Source organism: Anolis carolinensis, unplaced genomic scaffold (assembly GCF_035594765.1).
Source record: "Anolis carolinensis isolate JA03-04 unplaced genomic scaffold, rAnoCar3.1.pri scaffold_12, whole genome shotgun sequence".
In the NCBI taxonomy this organism is placed as follows: domain Eukaryota; kingdom Metazoa; phylum Chordata; class Lepidosauria; order Squamata; family Dactyloidae; genus Anolis; species Anolis carolinensis.
In genome coordinates, this window is record NW_026943823.1 from 18,100,851 (window position 1) to 18,126,292 (window position 25,442).

The 25,442-nt window shown below is 41.3% G+C and overlaps 1 protein-coding gene across 1 annotated transcript; it reads left to right on the forward strand.

Annotated features, from left to right (window-relative positions):
• The first annotated feature begins 4,126 nt into the window (after positions 1-4,126).
• hprt1 (hypoxanthine phosphoribosyltransferase 1) lies at positions 4,127-25,227 on the forward strand. The gene is made up of 9 exons (XM_003228944.3): positions 4,127-4,391; positions 15,477-15,583; positions 18,109-18,292; positions 18,780-18,845; positions 19,792-19,809; positions 19,911-19,993; positions 21,994-22,040; positions 22,920-22,996; positions 24,208-25,227. Exons 1-9 carry the CDS (start codon positions 4,329-4,331, stop codon positions 24,253-24,255), a joined length of 693 nt encoding a protein of 230 aa, XP_003228992.2. The 5' UTR covers positions 4,127-4,328; the 3' UTR covers positions 24,256-25,227.
• Positions 25,228-25,442: the final 215 nt, after the last annotated feature.

Here is a 25,442-nt window from a genome sequence, read left to right on the forward strand (position 1 = left end):
AACATTGATCCTAAAATCCCTGCGATTATGGCCTTAATAGAGAGAGATAATTAATTCAAGCAAATCTCATGTTGTTTAATCAACTAAACGATCTTCTGGTAAGTTCAGTACATTATTTGTCTGTGTTTATAGAGCAGGCATGGGCAAACTTGGGCCCTCCAGGTGTTTTGGACTTCAACTCCCACCATTCCCAACAGCCTCAGGCCCCTTCCTTTTCCCCCTCGGCCGCTTAAGCTTAAGCTGCAAACTATGCAAGGAAGCTGATGAAACCATTGATCATCTCCTCAGCTGCTGTAAGAAAATCGCACAGACTGACTACAAACAGAGGCACAACTATGTGGCCCAAATGATTAATTGGAACTTATGCCTCAAGTACCACCTCCCAGCAGCAAAGAACTGGTGGGATCACAAACCTGCAAAAGTATTGGAAAGATACTGCAAAAGTATACACAAAGATACTGTGGGACTTCCGAATCCAGACTGACAAAGTTCTGGAACACAACACACCAGACATCACAGTTGTGGAAAAATCACGATCTGCCAACTGCAAAAGGCCACCCTACTGGGATCTGCACGCATCATCCAAAAATACATCACACAGTCCTAGACACTTGGGAAGTGTTCGACTTGTGATTTTGTGATATGAAATCCAGCATATCTATCTTGTTTTCTGTGTCATACAATAATAATAATAGAAGAAGAGGGAGGAGAAAAGGCTTGCTGATAGTTTTCTGTTTAAAATGCTGCTGGCGTTTCTATTTTCAGTGTGCTTTTCTTTTTCAGAGCAATAAGTTACTGTTTAAGCAACAAGCAACACTGTCTCCTGAATTAGAAGAAAAGGCAATTAATTGGTAACAAATTCCATCTAAAAAACCTGATTTTGGACTCTGGACCGAGTCAGTGAGAGAGAAGACTACTCCTCCTTTCCTTTCCTTGCCTTTCTCTGTCCGAACAGCAGGCCAAATGCAAGGGCTGAAGACCCTCCCGAAGGCCTCTGGAGCCCAACAGGAGACATCCGGACCCCCAAATTGAGGAGAGATGCGGAAAGGAAGCCAAGCAGGTAAGTCCTGTCAGGGTTTGGAAACGCAGGACCTTTCAGAGAAGAGCCAAAACCCCCTTAGAGGAGAATCTCCTCTTGTGGTACACAACCAGATACAATCATGCTAGGCAATGTTTTCAGTTGTTAGACTGAATAACCTGTTAACTCTGATCGGTTAGGAAAACAGAGATTTTGTCTGTGCATAAAAACAGAAATGTTTTCAGTGGCCCAAAAATATATGCTCTCCCTGGGTGAAATGCCAGGAGAGACTGCTTCTGGAACATAGCCAGACAGCCCAGAAAATTCACAGCAACCCTGTGAGTCTGGCCATGAAAGCCTTCGACAACACATTAGACTGATATGTTTTGCAGCTGTGTATGCTGAACACACAAGGTTGTGGTAAACCAAATACGTTGTTTTTATCCAAGTCTGCTTCATTTTTGTCTCTTGAGTGCATGATATAAAACAAGTTGTTTTTTGGGAGAGTAGATACAGTAGAGTTTCACTTATCCAACATTCGCTTATCCAACGTTCTGGATTATACAAAGCATTTTTGTACTAAATGTTTTCAATACATCGTGATATTTTGGTGCTAAATTCGTAAATACACTAATTACTACGTAGCATTACTGCATATGGAACTACTTTTTCTGTCAAATTTGTTGTATAACATGTTTTGATGCTTAATTTGTAAAATCATAACCTAATTTGGTGTTTAATAGGCTTCTTCTTAATCTCTCCATGTTATCCAACATATTCACTTATCCAACATTCTGCTGACCCGTTTATGTTGGATAAGTGAGACTCTACTGTATATGGTTTTATGGAGCCCCCAGTGGCGCAGCAGTTAAACCACTGAGCTGCTGAATTTATTGGCTGAAAGGTTGGCAGTTTGAATCCAGGGAGCAGAGTGAGCTCCTGTTGTCAGCCCCAGCTTCTGCCAACCTAGCAGTTTGAAAACATGCAAATGTGAGTAGATCAATAGGTACTGCTCCGGTGGGAAGGTAACGGCACTCCATGCAGTCATGCCGGCCACATGACCTTGGAGGTGTCTACGGACAACGCCGGCTCTTCGGCTAAGAAATGGAGATGAGCACCAACTGGAGTAGCTGGAGTAGCACCCTCAGTCAAAGAGCCACTTTGAAGCCTGGCTCCTTCCTTAGTAGGGGAATCCTTGTTTGGCCAGCTTGAACTGCACTGAATAGTCTTGCAGCTTAAATGCCTGGCCGCTTTCTACATAGGGCATCCTTTCTAGGCCAGGTTGAATGGGACGGAGTAGCCTCGTGGCTTCAGACCTTGGAGGTTTTCTATCTAGGGGAAATCTTGGTTGGCCAGGTTGAATAGCACTGAATAACCTTGCTGCTTGCAAGTCTGGCCGCTTTCTACCTTGCGGAATCCTTGGTTGGCCAGTTTGAATAGCAATTAATAGTCTCGGTGTGGCCGGTATGAATGCTGCAATTAGTAGGCACCTTGATTAGCATTTAATGGCCTTGCAGCTTCAAAGCCTGTTTGCTTCCTGCCTGGGAGAATCCTTTGTTGGGAAGTGTTGTGCTGACTTTTATAACTGTTTATTGATGTTATGTTTTTATTGATGCGACATTGTTTTATTGCCGATCCTGTTTTATTGTTTTATTACTGTTATTGTATTGTTGTCGGGCATGGCCCCATGTAAGCCGCTCCGAGTCCCTCCGGGGAGATGGGGCGGGATATAAAAATAAAGTTGTTGTTATTATTATTATTATTATTATTATTATTATTATTATTAAGTGGTAGCTGGCCTCGATTGTTTCCTTTCTAGAATTCCCAATTTCCATGTCTTTTGTGGGTTTTGGGTGTTTATTTTCGCTGTTTATTTTTAGAAATATATATAGATAGAAGTTTGGAGCACTGAAAAACATTTCTAGAGTAGTGTTGTTGTTTTTTTTATGCACTGGCAACATCTCTGTATTCCTGAGAGATGAGAGGCAGCAGGTTATTCAGTCTAACAAGTGAAACCATTGCCTTGCCTAGCGCTCTCTAATTACATATACGTTTTTAAGGTTTTTATAATGTGTTTTAACCATGTTTTTAATCGACCTGTTTATGTTGTTTTGCTTTTATGACTGCATTTTTGGGCATTAAATTTTGCCAATTTCTGTAAGCCGCCCTGAGTTCCCTCAGGTGAGAAGAGCGGGATATAAATGTAGTATACTGTGTTTCCCTGAAAATAAGAGTGTCTTATATTAATTTTTGCTCCAAAAGATGTGCTAGGTCTTATTTTCTGGGGATGTCTTATTTTAGGCGAAACAGGGTAATACCAATAATAATAGAGAAAAATAATAAATGTACCATATATTTTCGAGTATAAGCTGATCCAAATATAAGCCAACCAGGACCCTCACCCGAGTATAAGCCGAGGGGGGCTTTTTTAGTCCTAAAAAAAGAGCTGAAGAACTAGGCTTATAATCGAGTATATACAGTATATATATAGGGGCAATGAAAAACACTTCTAGAGCAGTGTTGTTTTTTCTATGCATTGGCAACATCTCTGTTTTCCTGAGAGATGAGAGGCAGCAGGTTATTCAGTCTAACAAGTGAAACCATTGCCTTGCCTAGTGCTCTCTAATTACATCTACGTTTTTAAGGTTTTTATAATGTGTTTCAACAATGTTATTAGAGCCCCCAGATGGCGTAGTGGACTAAGTGACTGGAAGGTTGGGTTGCTGACCTGAAAGTTGCCAGGTTCGAATCCCACCTGGGGAGAGTGCGGATGAGCTCCCTCTATCAGCTCCAGCTCCATGCGGGGACATGAGAGAAGCCTCCCATAAGGATGGTAAAACATCAAAAACATCCGGGCGTCCCCTGGGCAACGTCCTTGCAGACGGCCAATTCTCTCACTCCAGAAGCAACTTCGGTTGCTCCTGACACGAAAAGAAAAAAAAAACAATGTTATTAATCGACCTGTTTATGTTGTTGACTGCATTTTTGGGCATTACATTTTGCCAATTTCTGTAAGCCGCGCTGAGTCCTCTCGGGGGAGAAGGGCGGGGTATAAATGTTGTAAATTAAATTAAATTAAATCAAATTAAATTGCTTGCTTGCCTGCCTTTGGCGGCCATCTCTCTTTGAATCTGCGGCCAGGCCAGGCCAGGCCAGGCGGGGCTGCGTGTGGCGCGGGGCCCGCCAGGTGGCGCTGCCGAGCCCGCTCCCGCCTCGAGGCCTGCGCGCTTTTCCGGCCGCCGTTGCCGTTGCTGCAGCTCCTTCAGCGGCGGGGCCTTGGCCTCCGTCCTCGCTGCTTCCTCCCTCCGCCATGGAGGCCGCTCACGACGCCTTCAGCAACCACAACAGCCCCGGCCGAGGCGCCTGCATCGTGGTGAGTGAGGGAGAAGATCTATTTTATCCCCCTCAGCCCCATTCTTCCCAACACCATATATTTACCGCTTTAAAAAATAATAACGGGGGGCCCACCTTCCCCTTCTTAAAAGGGCGACGAATAATTTGGAGGAAAAAAAGGGGGGGCATTTAATAATTTAATAATTAATAATAGTCGGGTCTGGATTACTTCTGTTGAAGGAATACAGAAGAAAGAATTGTGTTGGGAAAGAATTTGTGGGCAGGCTTTAAAAAGATAGGGGAAGCCAGCACCCCATGTTTCCCCTTTTTAAAAAAGACTAGGGGACCCACCTTTCCCGCTTCTTAAAAGGGCAAGGGAGGGGGCATCAGAAGTGTGGAAAGAATGGGGATCAGTGTTATAGAAAAGGGGATGATGGGGTGATGTTTCCCCCCTTTCATCCCATGTCCCCCCTTTTCTTTTCTTTTCCATCTTTCCACCATGTCTCCTGTATCAATTTAATGATATAATAAAATATATAATCTATATATATAAAAGAGTGATGGCATCAGGGCAGCGGACAAAACAACAAAACTACAGGCCCCCCAACCTCGAAATTTGACAACACAACCCATCATCCACGCCTCTAGGTTGATACAACAAAAAGAAAAGAAAAATAAAGTCCTAATTACAGGGAGAGGAATAATTGTTTTTATCCAATTGCTGCCAGTTAGAAGGCTAAGCTCCACTCACTTGGTCTCCTAGCATCCTACTCAGCCCAGGGGACAGGCACAGTTAGGCCTCACTTAGGCCTCTTCCACAGATTATCAGATTTTAACTGGATTATATGGCAGTGTAGACTCAAGGCCCTCCCACACAGCTATATAACGCATTTAGAGTCTTATATTATCTGCTTTGAACTGGATTATCTTGACTCCACACTGCCATATAATCCACTTCAGTGTGCATACTGAACATAAAGACAACCAAACAACAGACATTCAATATCACCACTACATCAACAATTTCTCACCAACACCACCAGACAACGCCACAGCAACGCGTGGCCGGGCACAGCTAGTAACATTATACTATACTAATATTATAATATATTGTATATACATGTAATATTAATAATAATATTATGATGTAAAACAATGTAATAATAATAATTATAATTCACTATTATAATTGTATATTTCTATTACATGTAATATTACTAATAATATTGCAATATAGTTGTATAATATAATATATTGTATGTATATATACAGTAGAGTCTCACTAATCCAAGCCTCACTTATCCAAGCCTCTGGATAATCCAAGCCATTTTAGTAGTCAATGTTTTCAATATATCGTGATATTTTAGTGCTAAATTCGTAAATACAGTAATTACAACATAACATTACTGCGTATTGAACTACTTTTTCTGTCAAATTTGTTGTATAACATGAAGTTTTGGTGCTTAATTTGTAAAATCATAACCTAATTTGATATTTAATAAGCTTTTCCTTAATCCCTCCTTATTATCCAAGATATTTGCTTATCCAAGCTTCTGCCGGCCCGTTTAGCTTGGATAAGTCAGACTCTACTGTACTTGTAAACCGCCCTGAGTTCCTCATCAGGGTGGTTTACAATAATTAATAAATAATAATAATAATATAACACTGGCCCTTTAAAAGAATGGGGGTTCTCTGCGTTCTCCCTTTTAATGGGGTGAATGATGTCCTAAGGATTGTATTATTATTATTATCACCATCATCATAATTATTGTTAATAAATAATAATTATGTTATATTTATAATAAATATAAAATAAATAATAATACTTATTAAATATTAAATTATTTCTATAATAAATATTAAATACAGTAGAGTCTCCCTTATCCAAGCTAAACGGGCCCGGCAGAAGCTTGGATAAGAATATCTTGGATAATAAGGAGGGATTAAGGAAAAGCCTATTAAACATCAAATTTGGTTATGATTTTACAAATGAAGCACCAAAACATCATGTTATACAAAAAATTTGACAGAAAAAGTAGTTCAATACGCAGTAATGTTATGTTGTAATTACGGTATTTACGAATACCGTAATTACAACACTCGCTTATCCAACGTTCTGGATTATCCAACGCATTTTTGTAGTCAATGTTTTCAAAACATTGTAATATTTTGGTGCTAAATTCATAAATACAGTAATTACTACATAGCATTACTGTGTATTGAACTACTTTTTCTGTAAAATTTGTTGTATAACATGATGTTCTGGTGCTTAATTTGTAAAATCATAACCTAATTTGATGTTTAATAGGCTTTTCCTTAATCTCTCCTTATTATCCAACATATTCACTTATCCAACGTTCTGTCAGCCCGTTTACGTTGGATAAGCGAGACTCTACTGTATATAAAATAAATAATAAACATATTATTATCCAGGTGTTTTGGACTTCAACTCCCACAATTCCTAACAGGCCCCTTCCTGGGGGAAAAGGAAAGGGCCTGGGGGTGTTAGGAATTGTGGATGTTGAAGTCCAAAACACTTGGAGAACCCATGTTTGCCCATGCCTGTCATAGCGTGTAATGATTCAGATGGTGAGACAGATGTCAGAGGCTTTCCTTTCTTCGCCTTTCCCTCTCTCTGTCCTCAAGTGACCTCCTTCCATGCTGAGCATGATTTCTTGTTGTTGTTGTGTTCCTCCCGGTCATTTCCGAGGATGGTGACCCGAAAGCTGACTTATTACAGGGTTTATTCCAAAGAGGCTGAGAGAGTGAGATTTCCCCAAAGACTGTTCCAGTGGGTTTTCAGGGCTGAGCAGAGATCCCAACCCTGGGCTGCAGTCTGATGCTCAAGACTTGTGTATTTGTAGAAGTTTCGTCAGTTATTACACAAAAAAAAGGTGTGTATTGTCTTCTTCCAAGGGAAGCCATCAAGAATGGTGCACAAAACCGTACAGAACAAAAAAAGGGGGATCTACTATATATATATATGTGTGTGTGTGTGTGTATAATATATATACAGTAGAGTCTCACTTATCCAACATAAACGGGCAGAATGTTGGATAAGTGAATATGTTGGATATTAAGGAGAGATTAAGAAATAGCCTATTAAACATCAAAATTAGTTATGATTTTACAAATTAAACACCAAAACATCATGTTATACAACAAATTTGACAGAAAAAGTAGTGCATTACACATTAATGCTATGTAGTAATTACTGTATTTACGAATTTAGCAGCAAAATATCATGATATATTGAAAACATTGACTACAAAAATAGGTTGGATAATCCAGAACGTTAGATAAATGAGACTCTACTGTATGTGTGTGTGTGTGTGTGTGTGTGTGTGTGTGTGTGTGTATATATATATATATATATATATATATATATATATATATATATATAGGAGCCCCGGTGGCGAAGTGTGTTAAAGCACTGAGCTGCTGAACTTGCAGACCAAAAGGTCGCAGGTTCAAATCCCGGGAGCAGAGTGAGCTCCCGCTGTTAGCTCCAGCTTCTGCCAACCTAGCAGTTCGAAAACATGCCAATGTGAGTAGATCAATAGGTACTGCTCCAGCCACATGACCTTGGAGGTGTCTATGGAAGAATTTAAAGGGTTTAGTTAGGTTTGTTTTTAGAAGAAAGGATGTTACCTTTGGTTTTGAGGCAAAAAAGCAGCTCTTCCAGGTTGAATCAGGGTGTTTTTACATTTCATAGTGTTAATATTTTGTTGGACTGTTGTCAGCGAGACACAGAGTGGGTTGAGATTTGAAAGATTTGAAAGCATTAAACCAGGTCCTTTTCCAAGACATATTTGAGTGTGGATGAGCATTTCCTTTCCTTTGCGGAAGATCCTGGTTAATTGCTTTAAGTGGAAAAGCCCCAAAGGAACCCTTGACAGTGTGATCAGGCTTTGAGTGATTCCTTTGAGCTTCTCTTCGAAGGTTGAATGCAAAACGGATGGAACAAAGGTGTCAGCGGCCAGTTTGTCCGAATGTCTCTCGTCTGCGAAGCTTTGGAAAGGAAACTCTGAAGCATTGCAAATGTAGCCTTGTTATTGTTATTTGGATGAATGCCTTTATTATTTTTTGAACTGTAATATAATTGTACACGCTTTTCTGCCAGGCACACAAACACAGAAAGCACAACTGTGCTCTTGAAAAAGCTCATGCGTGCCTTTGCCAGGCGGTGCATCTTAATCCGTCATAAATCAGTGGAACCTTTCTCCAAGTCAGTGCATTTGCATTCGGAAGAACACATGTCGGGTGGGGGAACTTCCTGCTCAGGAAGGCCGTGGGGCACGTGTTTGCCTTTGCAAGGCTTTGGCGAGGTTGAAGTGGCTCCGGCTCTAGAGAGTTTGCTAAATCCGAATGTGGGAAGAGCGTGAGAGCCTAGAAAAGGCAACGCCGTATAACCTTGAACTTTTCCCCTCATTTGATTTGTACAATGCTTTGCTTTATCTTCCTTCAAAAACCTGAGTCTTCCTTATATCTCAATCTAATAATAATAATAATAATAATAATAATAATAATCCTTCTGAAGAAGGAGACAGAAGGCCTGATCCTTGCAGCCCAGGAGCAAGCCATCAGAACAAAGGCAATTAAGGCCAAGATCGAAGAATCAGCTGATGACTCAAAATGCAGACTGTGCAAGGAAACTGACGAAACCATTGATCATATCCTCAGCTGCTGTAAGAAAATTGCACAGACAGACTACAAACAGAGGCACAACTATGTGGCCCAAATGATTCATTGGAACTTATGCCTCAAGTACCACCTCCCAGCAGCAAAGAACTGGTGGGATCACAAACCTGCAAAAGTATTGGAGAATGAGCACGCAAAGATACTGTGGGACTTCTGAATCCAGATTGACAAAGTTCTGGAACACAACACACAGTTGTGGAAAAGAAAAAGGTTTGGATCATTGATGTTGCCATCCCAGGTGACAGTCGCATTGACGAAAAACAACAGGAAAAACTCAGCCGCTATCAGGACCTCAAGACTGAACTTCAAAGACTCTGGCAGAAACCAGTGCAGGTGGTCCCGGTGGTGACGGGCACATTGGGTGCCATGCCAAAAGATCTCAGCCGGCATTTGGAAACAATAGACATTGACAAAATTACGATCTGCCAACTGCAAAAGGCCACCCTGCTGGGATCTGCACGTATCATCCCAAAATACATCACACAGTCCTAGACACTTGGGAAGTGTTCGACTTGTGATTTTGTGAAACCAAATCCAGCATATCTATCTTGTTTTCTGTGTCATAATAAAATAATAATAATCTTTATTCTTATACCCCACCTCCATCTCCCCGAAAGGACTCGGGGCAGCTTACATGGGGCAAAAGCCCAGACCAATACAATAAAAAACCTAAAACATCAAATAACAAAAACTGTGCACATGAAAATCAACGTTAACATAAAAATAGCAAAACGTTGGTAAACAACATACCGTATATACTCGCGTATAAGCCGACCCGAATATAAGCCGAGGCACCTAATTTTATCACAAACTGGGATAACTTATTGACTCGAGTATAAGCCGAAGGTGGGAAATGCAGCAGTTACGGGTAAATTTCAAAATAAAAATAGATACCAATAAAATTTAGGCTGTCCGCAAGTTACAAAGATCCAACTTAAAATAGACTCCTAGTTAGGAACGGGGCTGAGACAACAGAAAGTTAGGAAAATCCGCCCTCGGAAGAGAAATCCACTCCTGGAAAGAGTTATTATCAAGTTGAAAAGGTGTCTCCACTGAAGTTTTCTCTCCAATCCTTGTTTCCACAATAAGCCACATTTTGCTTTCCAATACAGAGCCCAAAAGGTTCAAATTGTAGACCCATTGGTTTTCTCACTGAAAGCACTTTATATGACTGCTTGGTTGTTATTCATTTTCTGTCTATACACATTTTATTGATGTGTATTTTAGGGCTGATTGATTTTACTGTGGTGTTGTTATGAATTGATTATGTGAATTATGTTTTCCTTTGATATTGATGTACAGTAGAGTCTCACTTATCCAACACTCGCTTATCCAATGTTCTGGATTATCCAATGCATTTTTGTAGTCAATGTTTTCAATACATCTTGATATTTTGGTGCTAAATTCGTAAATACAGTAATTACTACATAGCATTACTGCGCATTGCACTACTTTTTCTGTCAAATTTGTTATATAACATGTTTTGGTGCTTAATTTGTAAAATCATAATCTAATTTGATGTTTAATAGGCTTTTCCTTAATGCCTCCTTATTATCCAACATATTCGCTTATCCAACATTTTGCCGGCCTTTTTATGTTGGATAAATGAGACTCTACTCTATCTGTATTTATTGCACAGTATGTGTTGTTACATTACGGGCGCTTTGTAAGCCGCCCGGAGTCCTTTTTAGGAGATGGTGGCTGGGTAGAAATAAAGTTTTATTATTATTTATTATTATTATTACTATTAACATCATCGGGTAGCCACGGTGGTGAAGTGTGTTAAAGCGCTGAGCTGCTGAACTTGCGGACTGAAAGGTGCCAGGTTCAAATCCCGGGAGTGGAATGAGCGCCCGCTGTTAGCCCCAGCTCCTGCCAACCTAGCAGTTCGAAAACATGCCAATGTGAGTAGATCAATAGGTACCGCTCCGACGGGAAGGTAACAGCGCTCCATGCAGTCATGCCAGTGGCCACATCACCTTGGAGGTGTCTGTGGACAACGCCGGCTCTTTGGCTTAGAAATGGAGATGAGCACCAATCCCCAGAGTTGGTCACGACTGGACTTAATGTCAGGGGAAACCTTTACCTTTACCTTGTTATCATCATCGTTATTATATATAGCTGGAGTTATGCTTAAGAAATGTCCCTGTTCCGACTTACCAAAAAATTCAACTTAAGAAAAAAACCTACAGGATCTCTTGTTCATAACTTGCGGACGAGAAATATGGGTCATTTCCCTCGTAGAGACCATCCTGCCCTTCCTTCCAGGGCTGAAATTAGAGAATGCCCAAAGAGGTATAGACTTTTTATAAAGAGACGGAACTTCAGCTCCTGAAAGCTATCAAATATTAGCAGGCCGACTTTTATACAGCCAGAGATGGATGGGCATTTCCTTTCCACACATGGCTTTCCTCCTTCGTATTCTTGCCTATAAGATGCCCAGAAAAGTGGAAAACAGGACCACCAGGATTTAAATCAGGGGTCCCCAAACTAAGGCCCGGGGGCCGGATGCGGCCCTCCGAGGTCATTTACCTGGCCCCCGCCCTTAGTTTTATAATATAATATTTTTATATCATTTTAAATAATATAATATATTGTATATACATATAATATTGATAATAATATAATGTTATACAATATAATACTAATAATAATACCATATAATAATATTAATTATATATTACATGTAATATTACAGTATAGTGGTATAGTTCAAAAAATAATATATAATGTTAATATTCTACTATGCTAATAATATAATATATTGTATGTACTGCTGCTCTGAGTCCCCTTCGGGGTGAGAAGGGCGGGATATAAATATAATAAATAAATGTAGTAAATGAATAAATAAATAATTTTAGACTTAGGCTCGCCCAAAGTCTGAAATGACTTGAAGGCACACAACAACAACAATCCTAATTAACTTGACTATCTCATTTGCCAGAAGTAGGCCCACATTTCCCATTGAAATCCTGATAGGTTTATGTTGATTAAAATTGTTTTCATTTTTAAATATTGTATTGTTCTTTCATTGTTGTTGTTGTTTTGCACTACAAATAAGACATGTGCAGTGTGCATAGGAATTTGTTCGGGTTTTTTTTTTTCAAATGATAATTCGGCCCCTTCCCAGTCTAAAGGATTGTGGACAGGCTCTCTGCTTTAAAAGTTTGAGGACCCCTGATTTAAATCATTCAGGTTTCTCGCACACGCATGTACAGATACATGGATGCAATATAAATAAAACGCACAGGGCTCCCCTGCAGCAAAACCTTCTATTTTGTGTTGTCGAAGGCTTTCATGGCCAGGATCACAGGGTTGTTGTATGTCTTTCGGGCTGTGTGGCCATGTTCCAGAAGCATTCTCTCCTGACGTTTCGCCCACATCTATGGCAGGCATCCTCAGAGGTTGTGAGGTATACCTCACAACCTCTGAGGATGCCTGCCATAGATGTGGGCGAAACGTCAGGAGAGAATGCTTCTGGAACATGGCCACACAGCCCGAAAGACATACAACAACCCTTCTATTTTGTGCTCTTTCTCATTCACTCTTATGGAGAAAATAAGCCACACGCAGTCGGTGTTGTGTGCATAGGTCTCCAGAGAAACCCCAAGCGTTTACGAATGCAGAGTGGTGTCTGTGGGTGTTGTGCAAAGGTCTCCACGGGGCCTGTTTTGGTGTCTGGTTACAGAGGTTGGGCTCAGCCCCTTTGTGGCACCTCCTTGTGAAATAGCAAAGTTGGAAGCAACATTCAGGTCCACAACAGCAGCAGCAAAGGCCTGGCTCTGTTTCTTCCACATGAGCATTTCAGTCTCCACAAATTGGCTGTTTGCAGTGAACAAAACGCTTCCCGAGAGACTGCCATCCCATAAGAAACTCCTATTTGGACGTCATTAGCAGATCAGCACAATATGAAAACAAGCACAAGTATATCAGTCTCTTTTTGATGATGTTGTTGTTGTTACGGGACTGACTGACATTTCTTAAATCGTATCGAATAACCGAGAGGTGTTTCTTTTTGGGCAGGTCCCTTTTCAGATGCTGCATGAAAAGAGTTCATTTTTTGACTTTGAAATGCTACAAGTGAATAGAATTTTGCAGCATTGTAGAAACCGAATGGCTCTGCATAAGCCCCAATTGGCAACTATTGTGTGTCTGTTTTGGAGATGGTTCCTGCACAAGGATTGTAGCCAAATGGAATTAAGAGGGCTGTTCTCTTTACTGGAGAGTGTATTTTCCCTGGCCCAGTGATATTTTTGCATAGACAGGAGAAAGTGAAGCAGAGGGAAACACACACAGAGGGAAGCTGCTTCAATGGGGTTTCCTTAATCCTTAATCCTTAATATAGATTTCATGGAATCAACAGGTAGATTTCAGGGAGTTGACAGGCAGAAGCTGCTTGTCATCGTCTTCTGCTGATGCATTTTTCCGTAAGCAGTTTGGAGTCAGAAAACATGAGTTGCAAAAGGACTCCCTGCAAGTGTCAGTGGTTCTGTTTGCATTCATAAAAGTAAAGGTAAAGGTTTCCCCTGACGTTAAGTCTAATCGTGTCCAACTCTAGAGGTTGGTGCTCATCTCCATTTTTAAGCCGAAGAGCCGGCGTTGTCCATAGACACCTCCAAGGTCATGTAGCCATAGGCATGACTGCATGGAGCGCCGTTACCTTCTCGCCAGAGCGGTACCAATTGATCTATTCACATTGACATGTTTTCGAACTGCTAGTTTGGCAGGAGCTGGGGCTAACAGCGGGCGCTCATTTTGCTCCCGGAATTTGAACCTGGGACCTTTCGGCCTGCAAGTTCAGCAGCTAATGAATCTCCCAAGACAGGCTCCCTTCAGTAACAATCATGATGTCTGATGTATTTTATTCTGCTCCATCAGCCAAAAATAACTTCATTTTTCACACACACTCCCCAAGCCCTCTTTTAAATGCAGCACTTTACCCATCTACCTCACCCATTGGGTTTACAATTTATACCCTTGCGCTTTGGTTCAGTTCACTCTTGTTTAACTTTGGCTTTGTTTTTACATTATGTTTTACTATGTCATTCTTGTTTGTTGCTATTTTGTTAAGTTATTGTGGATAATTGTATTTTAACTTGTCTATTTTGTATGGTGTATGCATTTTATCCTGTTTTGGTGTGTTCACTTGGGCTTGGCCCCATGTTAGCTGCCCCGAGTCCTTTCGGGGAGATGGAGGTGGGGTTTAAAAATAAAGTTGTTGTTATTATTATTATTATTGACACATCAAACAAGATAGATATTCTGGATTTGGTTTCACAAAATCACAAGTCGAACACTTCCCAAGTGTCTAGGACTGTGTGATGTATTTTGGGATGATACGCGCAGATCCCAGCAGGGTGGCCTTTTGCAGTTGGCAGATCGTAATTTTGTCAATGTCTATTGTTTCCAAATGCCGGCTGAGATCTTTTGGCACGGCACCCAGTGTGCCGATCACCACCGGGACCACCTGCACTGGTTTCTGCCAGAGTCTTTGAAGTTCAATCTTGAGGTCCTGATAGCAGCTGAGTTTTTCCTGTTGTTTTTCGTCAATGCGACTGTCACCTGGGATAGCAACATCAATGATCCAAACCTTTTTCTTTTCCACAACTGTGATGTCTGGCGTGTTGTGTTCCAGAACTTTGTCAGTCTGGATTCGGAAGTCCCACAGTATCTTTGCGTGCTCATTTTCCAATACTTTTGGACAATGTGGCTTGTTGTGGAAACAAGGATTAGGGATAAAGTTTCAGTGGAGACCCCTTTTCTCCAGGACAATAAGTCTTCCTGGAAGGTATTTCCCTTCTGCCCTGTTCTTAAAAATGAGTTGTTTCTAAGTCAGTTGTCTGCAATTCAGGACAGCCTGTATTCTTTTGTCCCGCAGCAGCAGCAACAACGTCAGTCAATTAAAGCATAATCACCCCATTTGCTCCAACAGGAAATGCCAAGGGCTGAGCCCCAGGGGCAGAAGGAGTGCTCTCAGTGCCAATAGGAAGTCTTTGTGATTTGGGGAATAACGCTATGGAACATAATTTGAACACAAATGTTCTGTTCCTGGTTTGAAAGTATTATTTCCTGTTTAATTGTTTGGTCCTTACTTTGAAAGTTGCTGTTCTACTCCAGAAACTTCGTTTTTGTGGCTGCCACAAACTCTCTTGAATTGGTTGAGACTCTAATGAGACATTTATTGAAAAACTATAGCAAAATGTGCTGTTGCAGGATGTTCCTTCCGCAGGAAAAAAAAAGTATTTGCACGCTAATAAACTTTTTTCATGCTTTGATGATAGAACCAATTAGGAAATTAGATTTATAACCGAGGAACAGAAATCGTGTTACATGGTGTAACCTCGGCTTGTGGGGCTGGTTTCTTTCTTTCCTCAGACCATCTTTGCAAGACCGTCTTTCTGACCCTTTTTCTTTTGTCTTCCAGATTGGAGATGATGAACAAGGCTACGATCTTGACTTATTCTGCATCCCCAAACATTACGCGGATGACTTGGAAAAGGTCTACATCCCACACGGTCTCATTATGGACAGGTCCGTTGGAGCAGCATTCAGAAAACGACTTTTTTCCGGACTTTCCTCCCAGATATCCTAGATCTACGCTGCCATATATTGCAGTTCAAACAGCATTATGTGAGTCTTTACTGGCCACTTGGTGCAGTTTTGAACTGCATCGTATGGCAGTGTAGGTCCACAAGCCTGGATTTGCAAAACCTGAGCCGGCCTTGCTAATAAGGCGACTCGGAGGTCTCTCATTCTCAAAATCAACTCAGTGGGAATTAATATCAGCCAGTGATGCCTTTATTACAGCCAACAAACCCATAAGGCAATGCAATAGCTATATATACACCTGACACACATATATATGCATACGCTATTTTAGGAAATACAACAGGCCGTGTTAGGATGGGGCAAAAGGATATAAAGACATTAGAAAAAAGGCTTAATACATTATGTTTAAAATTGAGTACAAAACAGATACAAGTAAAAGCAAACCATTATATGAATTAAATGTAAATTAAAGCCACACAATCAAGAATGTGGCCTCCCTCTTACTCCCAGGACTATGATTCCCAAGTAACTCCTGGCAAGTTTTTCCCCTAAATATCTATTCTCCCTCTTTTGTTTGTGAATAACTGGAGTGTTTATCAGCGCTTCAACCATCCAGATCAGGCTTCAAAGTGCACTTAGAAGCTGAACTGAATCCACTTGAAGAATCTGAATGTTTTCTTTTATAAAATGAAAGAGTCAATACAGTGTTCCCTCCCTTATCACTGGGGTTAGGTTCCAGGACCACCCGCAATAAGTAAAAATCTGCGAAGTAGAGACACTATATTTATTTTAATACTTATACATTATTTTAGTAGCTATACACTATTTTTAAGTCTCTATCAACCAATCGTGTGTTGATAAATTGCCTCCTTCTCCTCCCGTTGCCACTTGGGCTCCTTTTCTCTCCCCTCAGCTTCTCCTTCCTCCCTTCCTTAGGCTGTAAATTGTAATTTTTTATTATTTATAATAGAGTTTATTGAAAAACCGCGAAACAGCGAATCCGCGAAAAGTGAACCGCGAAGTAGTGAGGGAACACTGTATTTTGGATGATTTTAGCCTACACATGTTCATGCATCAAGTTGTACACCATACTTCAGGCGCCACGTTTTACATGTCGTGGATACGTTTTAAATACGGAGCCAATGACATTGGTTGCGGGTCTTTCTGCTTGTAATGTTTCGAACTTCTGATTTCCGTGTTTAAAAAAAAACAACAATTATGTTAATTTTTAAAACGGCTCGAACCTCTGATTTGAGACTGTAACAGGATTCATTCATATCTTTCACAAGTTGTCCAGTAACTAGGCAAAGGCTGAGCTTTGTTTTGGCAAAGGAAGTTTGGCAGCCACTGCTATTAGATTAACCTTGACAAGTGAGAAAAACCAGAAATGTCACTGACCAGTAAATATAGCCCTATTCACTGGCAGATGGGCACCCAATGCACACTGTTGAATTAAGAGGCAGTGTTTATCTTGGTCTGTTTGTTTCCTAGCATTGGTCCCAGGCTTAAGTGGCTGTTGGGAATGGTGGGAGTTGAAGTCCAAAACACCCGGAGGGCCCAAGTTTGCCCATGCCTGGTGTAATGGTTTACATCAGGGGTCCTCAAACTTTTGAAGTGGAGGGCCGATTGCTGAGGGGCCGAATTATCATTTGGAAAAAAAACAAAAAACGAATGAATTCCTATGCTCACAGCACATGTCTTATTTATAGTGCAAACCCCCCTCCCCCCAACACTCATTTATTTACAGTATTTACTACATTTATACCCCACCCTCTCTCATCCCGAAGGGGACTCATAGCGGCTTACAAGTTGTATGTACATACAATATATTATATTATTAGCATAGCACAATATTAGCATTATATATTACTTTATTGTACTATACCATTATACCGTAATATTATTAGTAACATTACATTTAATATATAATAGATAATTAATATTATTATATTGTATTATTATTATTAGCCGCCCTGAGTCCCCTATTGGGTGAGAAGGGCGGGGTAGAAATACTGTAATAAATAAATAAATATTATATTGTATTACATTATAATATTATTATCAATATTATATGTATACACAATATATATTATCACCATATCATTCATTTACAATATTTCATTTACTATAGTAGTAAATGAAAGAATGATACAATATTTAAAAATAAAAATAATTTTAACCAACATACTGTAAACTTATCAGGATTTCAGTGGGAAGTGTGGGCCTGCGTCTGACCAATGAGATAATCAAGTAGGATTGTTGTTGTTGTGCCTTCAAGTCATTTCAGACTTTGGGCGAGCCGAAGTCTAAAACTGAGGGCGGGGGCCAGGTCAATGGCCTTGGAGGGCCGCATTCGGCCTTAGTTTGGGGACCTCTGGTTTACATGAATCCAAATATTTTATTAGGATCCAATGGGCTTTGTGTCCATCTTGACTTGAGATCAGTGGGTCTATTGAATGCTGGGCTTTGTATTCGAAATCATTATCCGCCCTTTTCCTCTCCAACAGGACGGAAAGGCTGGCGCGGGAGATCATGAAGGCCATGGGAGGGCACCACATTGTGGCCCTCTGCGTCCTGAAAGGCGGCTACAAATTTTTCGCCGACTTGCTGGACTACATCAAGGCCCTAAACCGGAACAGCGACAGGTCCATCCCGATGACGGTCGACTTCATCCGGTTGAAGAGCTACTGTGTGAGTCTCCTCAGACGATCTGATGCAGCGTTGGTTTGCATTCTCCAGACATTTATTAGCTACCCGGCAGCAACCCCTTTGCTACCAGAGCAAAACAAAACACTCCAACCCCAAAACTATAAGGGGGAAAAAAAAACCCTAATAGTCACAAGGCAGCATCTGGAAAGCATTATTTCTCCAATTTGGGGCATTTTACCTCTACGATTTCTCTCTCCCTTTCACCTATGGACCCGATTACAGTATTGGTCAAAGGAAAAGATTGGAGGAGACAGACAAATTGGAAACATTATTCCGTAATGTGGCCGAACTGACTGTGAAATTAGCAATTAAATCGTTTAGCAGGGAATCGGGTATCGATGTTCTGTGAGCCACCGATATTGGAACACAGGATACGTTCTCAAAAGAGTTATTTTGCTTTTAGTAAACGTTGGCTGGAGAACTGGAAATGGCCACCGTAACCTTGGTTTTCCTTCCTTTCTCAAACCAGAACGACCAGTCGACGGGCGAAATAAAGGTCATCGGAGGGGACGACCTCTCGACCTTGACTGGGAAGGTAGGTCCTGGAAGGAAGGACATGGATTGCCTGGAGAAGGAAAGCATTCTGCTCAAATAATATTAACTAATTATTTTTGAACTCGTATAATAAACATATTGCTCGGAGCCCAAACACATGTACTAATGAGCATTAGAGCAATTCACTATTATAATTGCATATTTATATTGCATGCAATATTACTAATAATATTGCAATATGGTCGTATAATATAATATATTGTATGTAAATAATAATAATAATAATAATAATAATAATAATAATAATAATAATTTTATTTATATACCGCCCTATCTCCCGGATGAGACTCAGGACAGTTTCCAATCATAAAAACAACACCTACATTACATAGCAACATAATAACACATTATTAAGCAAGGTAAAACAATACAATTATATAGCAATAAATAACACTTACACAACCTGATCAAGGGGACGGGAACCATAAACCCAATATATTAAAGTGTATCATTTTAGGCTAGATAAATCTTGTGCAATATATAGATTAACACAGATACCCCTTTGGATGATGATGATGATAATGATAATAATAATGCTTTTAATGTTTTTGCTACAGTAGACTAAAAGATACCCCTTTTGATAATGATAAAGATAATGATAATAATTATAATGATTATTATCATTATTATTAAATAATGTTGAAGATAATGATGATGATGATAATAAACTGCCCTGAGTCCCCTTCGGGGTGAGAAGGGCGGGATATAAATGTCGCAAATAAATAATAAATAAATTTAACTACAAGGCTCCGTTTACAGCCATTTTCTGCTGTTTTTTTTCCATGAACCTCCCCTTATATTTCTATGAGAAGAAATGAGAAGTTATATCAGAGAAATGTGAAACAATCATCCTGAAAAATGAGATATAAATGGAAAGCCATGTTTGACTTCAAAAAAATCATTTATGTTTTTCTTTCTTTTTTTAGAATGTCTTGATTGTAGAAGTAAGTATGCCGTTACTTTTTAAATATAGTAGTAATAACTGTGTATTGATTCTTATTACGTCCTTGGTATTATTCAAGAATAACATGTGTTTTTCTATCAGGATATCATTGACACTGGGAAGACCATGAAAACCCTCCTCTCTCTGCTGCAGCAGTACAACCCAAAGATGGTGAAGGTGGCCAGGTAGGGTTGCATTGTTTGGCGTTTTCAAGAAGGGCCCCGTCTACACTGACCATTTAACCCAGTTTGGAGCTAGCTTCAAAGTGTAGTGGCCAGACAGCAAACTCCCACTGAAGACCACCTCAATGCTCTATAGTTTGTGTCATCAAACTGGTTACGGGATTTCCGATGTAGTCATCTGCGCATTGAAACCAGTTTCTTCAATACTGGTTTGAAACTGCATTAAATGGTCAGTGCAGATGGGGCCAAAGACACGGAGCAGAGCTTTCCAAACTTTTCATGTTGGTGACACGCTTTTTAGATGTGCATCCTTTCGCGACATGGTCATGCAGTTTTACTAGCAAACCAGGGTTTTATACAATATATTATAGTTTCATCTGATCTTTGCTGTATAAATGAGGTTTGGATTTTCTTCTTTTTTACTTCTTATGTCCCACGGTTGATCCATGTGCAGTTTCCTCTATGGCCACTCCGTTCAGCACAAACCTCATTGTCAACAAATTTTCTTTTCTTAATTAGAAACTCACCCATTTTAGCAGTAATTGCTGCTACTCAATCCACAAACGGTGCAAATTATAAAAGTACCTACGCATGAACAGCATCCGGGCTCCACTTCTGTAGGGATTACACCTCTGCAGGTTTTTTTTTCTTTAATGTAAAGGGTGCTTGGACTGTGCTTTTCCTGCCTGGACGAAGGGGGTTGGACTAGATGCCCTTTGGGGATCCCTTCTAGTGAATTATAGACTGCCTGGAAGTCCAGTGGAGCCTGAAGGTTTCTGAATGGAGACTGGATGGCTTTGGCTGTGTCTTCCTGCCTGAACGAAGGGGGTTGGACTAGATGCCCTTTGCGGGTCCCTTCTAGTGAACTGTAGACTGCCTGGAAGTCCAGTGGAGTCTGAAGGTTTCTGAATGGAGACTGGATGGCTTTGGCTGTGTCTTCCTGCCTGAACGAAGGGGGTTGGACTAGATGCCCTTTAGGGGCCCCTTCTAGTGAACTGTAGACTGCCTGGAAGTCCAGTGGAGTCCGAAGGTTTCTGAATGGAGACTGGATGGCTTTGGCTGCGTCTTCCTGCCTGGACGAAGGCGGTTGGACTAGATGCCCTTTAGGGGCCCCTTCTAGTGAACTGTAGACTGCCTGGAAGTCCAGTGGAGTCTGAAGGTTTCTGAATGGAGACTGGATGGCTTTGGCTGCGTCTTCCTGCCTGGACGAAGGGGGTTGGACTAGATGCCCTTTAGGGGCCCCTTCTAGTGAATTATAGACTGCTTGGAAATCCAGTGGAGTCTGAAGGTTTCTGAATGGAGACTGGATGGCTCTCTTGTCAGGAGGGCTTTGGCTGTGTCTTCCTGCCTGGACGAAGGGGGTTGGACTAGATGCCCTTTAGGGGCCCCTTCTAGTGAATTATAGACTGCTTGGAAATCCAGTGGAGTCTGAAGGTTTCTGAATGGAGACTGGATGGCTCTCTTGTCAGGAGGGCTTTGGCTGTGTCTTCCTGCCTGGACGAAGGGGGTTCGACTAGATGCCCTTTGGGGGTCCCTTTCAGCAGGAATCCACCAGCTTCACCTGGTCCTGTCTCTTTTGCAGCCAAATGAGGGTCAGAGGACAAAGCAGCTCCTTAGCCGTTCTCTGTTGCCATAACAGGGGCCTTTAGAGGCAACTCTGGCCTTATCAGCCTGACCTTGAGAGGTTGATCAGAGCCCTTTGTGCCTGAAAGCAGCCAAAAGAGCCCTGCCCTTTGCATGTTTCGAGGGAGGTTAATCTTCCAGACACAGAAGGGAGACAGCGAGACTCCTTGGCTGAAGGAAGGAGGGTAGATAAGGTCGGCTCAGAAGCAGGGCTCCACCTCGTAACACAAATCAGCGGGGAGGAAAAGAGATGCAGTCAGGAAGACATGGAGAGGGCTCCTCCTGATGCTATCTATCCATCCTTTGTGGTACATCCCACCGCTGCTGTGCAGTCCTATTTAACATACCAAGTTCACTTTCTTGGCTCTGTTTTGTGACAGCTTGCTGGTGAAGCGGACGCCTCGAAGCGTCGGATACCGGCCTGACTGTAAGTGGATTTTATATGCAATATCCTAAAAGTATCTTACGGATCCCACACATCGGAAAAGGGACGGGGGTTGATGTTTCTTAAACGGAGAAGAAAGGAATGATGGTGGAAAGACAATAATAAGGAGTCAGAGGATTGGAATAGGCCACGGTTTGTTGTACTTCGAGACGCAAGGAGAATGGGTAGCAAATTATTATTATTATTATTGTATGACACAGCAAACAAGATAGACATGCTGGATTTCGTATCACAAAATCACAAGTCGAACACTTCCCAAGTGTCTGGGACTTTGTGATGTATTTTCGGATGATGCGTGCAGATCCCAGTAGGGTTATTATTATTATTATTATTATTATTATTATTATTATTATTATTATTATTATTATTATTTGAAACACAACAAGATGAGTCCACAGCAGACACTCTGCTGGCTGTTGCATTGGATCACACGTCGGATGCTTCCCAAGTGTCTAGGACTGTATTATTATTATTATTATTATTATTATTATTATTATTAGATTATGTCACAGCAAACAAGATAGATATGCTGGATTTCGTATCACAAAATCACAAGTCGAACACTTCCCAAGTGTCTAGGACTGTGTGATGTATTTTCAGATGATGCGAGCAGATCGCAGTAGGGTGGCCTTTTGCAGTTGGCAGTTCGTAATTTTGTCAATGTCTGTTGTTTCTTTTTTAAAAACCTTTTATTTATGAGTTTTTGCAATACATTTTACTACATTAAAAGGCATTGTTGTAGATATTTGTAATGCCAAATAAGGTGTGTGATGCAGTATTGACAGAGTTCATTCAGTGCCCAGAAAAATTGGCTGTAATGTTCCTTTAACACTAATAAATTCTTGGGTTTTTTTTTTCCAGTTGTCGGATTTGAAGTGCCAGACAAGTTTGTGGTGGGATATGCTCTAGATTACAATGAATACTTCAGAGATTTAAATGTAAGTATTGGTTAGGGTCAAGAATCCAGGAATCACCTGAGCAGCTGGGTCTGTTTAGGCTCCAGAAGAGAAGGCTGAGAGAAGAAATAGGTTTATATATTGGAAAGGAGCTCATATTGAGGAAAGAACAAGCTTCCTCTCTGTTGCTCAAGAGACTGGGACACAACGGAGCCATGGATTCAAGTGGCAGGAAAAGAGATTCCCCCTCAATGTTAGGAAGAACTTACTGACATTTAGAGCTTTTCAACAGGAGAATGTGCTGCTTTCCTGGGTGTCTGGTGGAGTGTCCTTCTATGGAGGCTTTTAAGCAGAGGCTGGATGGTCATCTGTCGGGAGGGCTTGGATGGTGTCTTTCTGCCTGGCAGAAGCAGGTTGGACTGGATGGCATTTGCAGTCCCAACTTTAGGATTCTGATTCAATCATCTGTCTATTTACCACGGTTGGATTTCAACTCTCATATTCTATGATCCATCCATGCTATCTATCGGTTGGGCTGAATGGCCCTTGGGAGTCCATACCAACTTCAGTATTCTGTGGTTCATCTATGGGTTGGACTGGATGGCCTTTGGAGTCCCCTCTGTGGTCCATCCATCCATCTGTCTATCTATCTATCTGTGGGTTGGACTGGATGGCCTTTGGAGTCCCCTCTGTGGTTCATCCATCCATCTATCTATCTGTCCATCTATCTATGGGTTGGACTGGATGGACTTTGGAGTCCCCTCGGTGGTTCATCTATCTATCTATGGGTTGGACTGGATGGCCTTTGGAGTCCCCTCTGTGGTTCATCCATCCATCTATCTATCTGTCCATCTATCTATGGGTTGGACTGGATGGACTTTGGAGTCCCCTCGGTGGTTCATCTATCTATCTATGGGTTGGACTGGATGGCCTTTGGAGTCCCCTCCAATTCTGGGGTTCTACAATTCTAGTCTGTGTTTTGCTGCGAGGGTTTGGGTGGGCATGGATATGGGAGAAAGGCAGGCAAAATATTCCAATGTGCTTTGACGTTGGGAAACAATGTTGCTCAGAGCCGCATATTAGTGTTCTTCCGTTTTCCCTCTGATAGCATCTGGTTCATTTGCTCCTGTTAAGGAGAACCCGTTGTCCCACAAGTAGGGAATGGCATGACTCTGAGGACAAACCTCTGCAGAATATTGATTTTTCTAATGGCCAGCATTCTCATACGCACTTTGCTTTTCCTGTCTTTTCAGCACATTTGCGTGATAAGCGAGACTGGGAAGCAGAAGTACAAGGCGTGACAAGCACTGGTTTCTCCAGCCGACTTCCACAGCGTCCATCTTCCATGGCCTTTGGCTCTGGTCACCTGCTTCCCGTTGTGGCGTGGCCCCACCGTGTCATTTTGCTTGCTCTAATTTATTGCGTGTACAGTATGGGAACCGTGTCTTGCTCATCCACCTCTGAGAAACAAACAGAGTGCAATTGTTTGCCCCTTGCTTCCTTCCTTCTCTCTTTCCTCCCTTCTATACATCCTTCCTCTCTCTCTCCTTCCTTCTTCTCCTTCCTTCTCTTCTTCTCTTATTTTTAAAAGGATTTGCACTAAATGAGGCTCCCGGTTCTCACTCCTTCCCTTTTGAGAAATTTGCTCCAAGTTTAGCTCTCCAAGGCATCCTCCCCCTTTCTTTCAACCTCTTCAGCTCAGAACTGAAATCATTATATAAGTACTGTAAATGTATAAGGCATTTTAAGATGGGAGAATCTATATTAGTAATATTTTTGTAAGGAAAAAAAAAACACAAGTAATTTAAGTTTTATATATTGCAATGAATGCAGAAATGGGGGGTGAATATAGGATGGCTGCCAAGTCCTTTGAAAGAGGGAGCCGCTGTGGTTTTGAAGGGAGCCTGGACACTGTTCCGCTCAATGGCTTTCCCAGGAGTTGCCTTACTTGCCTCTTAAGAATTTTGAGTATATATCGAAAGAGCAAGTGACGAAACAGAATGTTTTCCAAGCAGCTACCAAGCTTTAGGAATAATAATGACACAGTGCACTCCCTCAAATCCTATAAACGGAAACGGGCATTAGTTCCCCACTTTGGCGGATTGTGTCTTAAGTGTCGCCTCCTTCCCTGCCTCCGTCAGCTTTAGCAGAGTTGCCTTTCACATCCAAGAACCACCTTTCTGTGTGAAAAAATGATTGTACCGTCGTACGAAGTGCACCGAAACCAACGCACTTTAACAATAAAGCCTGTCTCTCCAAAGGTTTGCACTTGAGAGCTGCGACGGCCTATTCCATACACTTCAGGCACTGTCAATGTATGATCCTCGGCAGAATTGTCCCTTTCTCGACTTCTTCCTTACTTCCTTCCAACCAACTTTCCTTCCATACATACATTCAGATGAGGTTTCGGCCTGCTGGGGAAATTAGTTTGTTTTGCTCCGATTTGGTCAGTCGCAAAGGCGTTCATTAAACGCAGTTGTGCAGATGA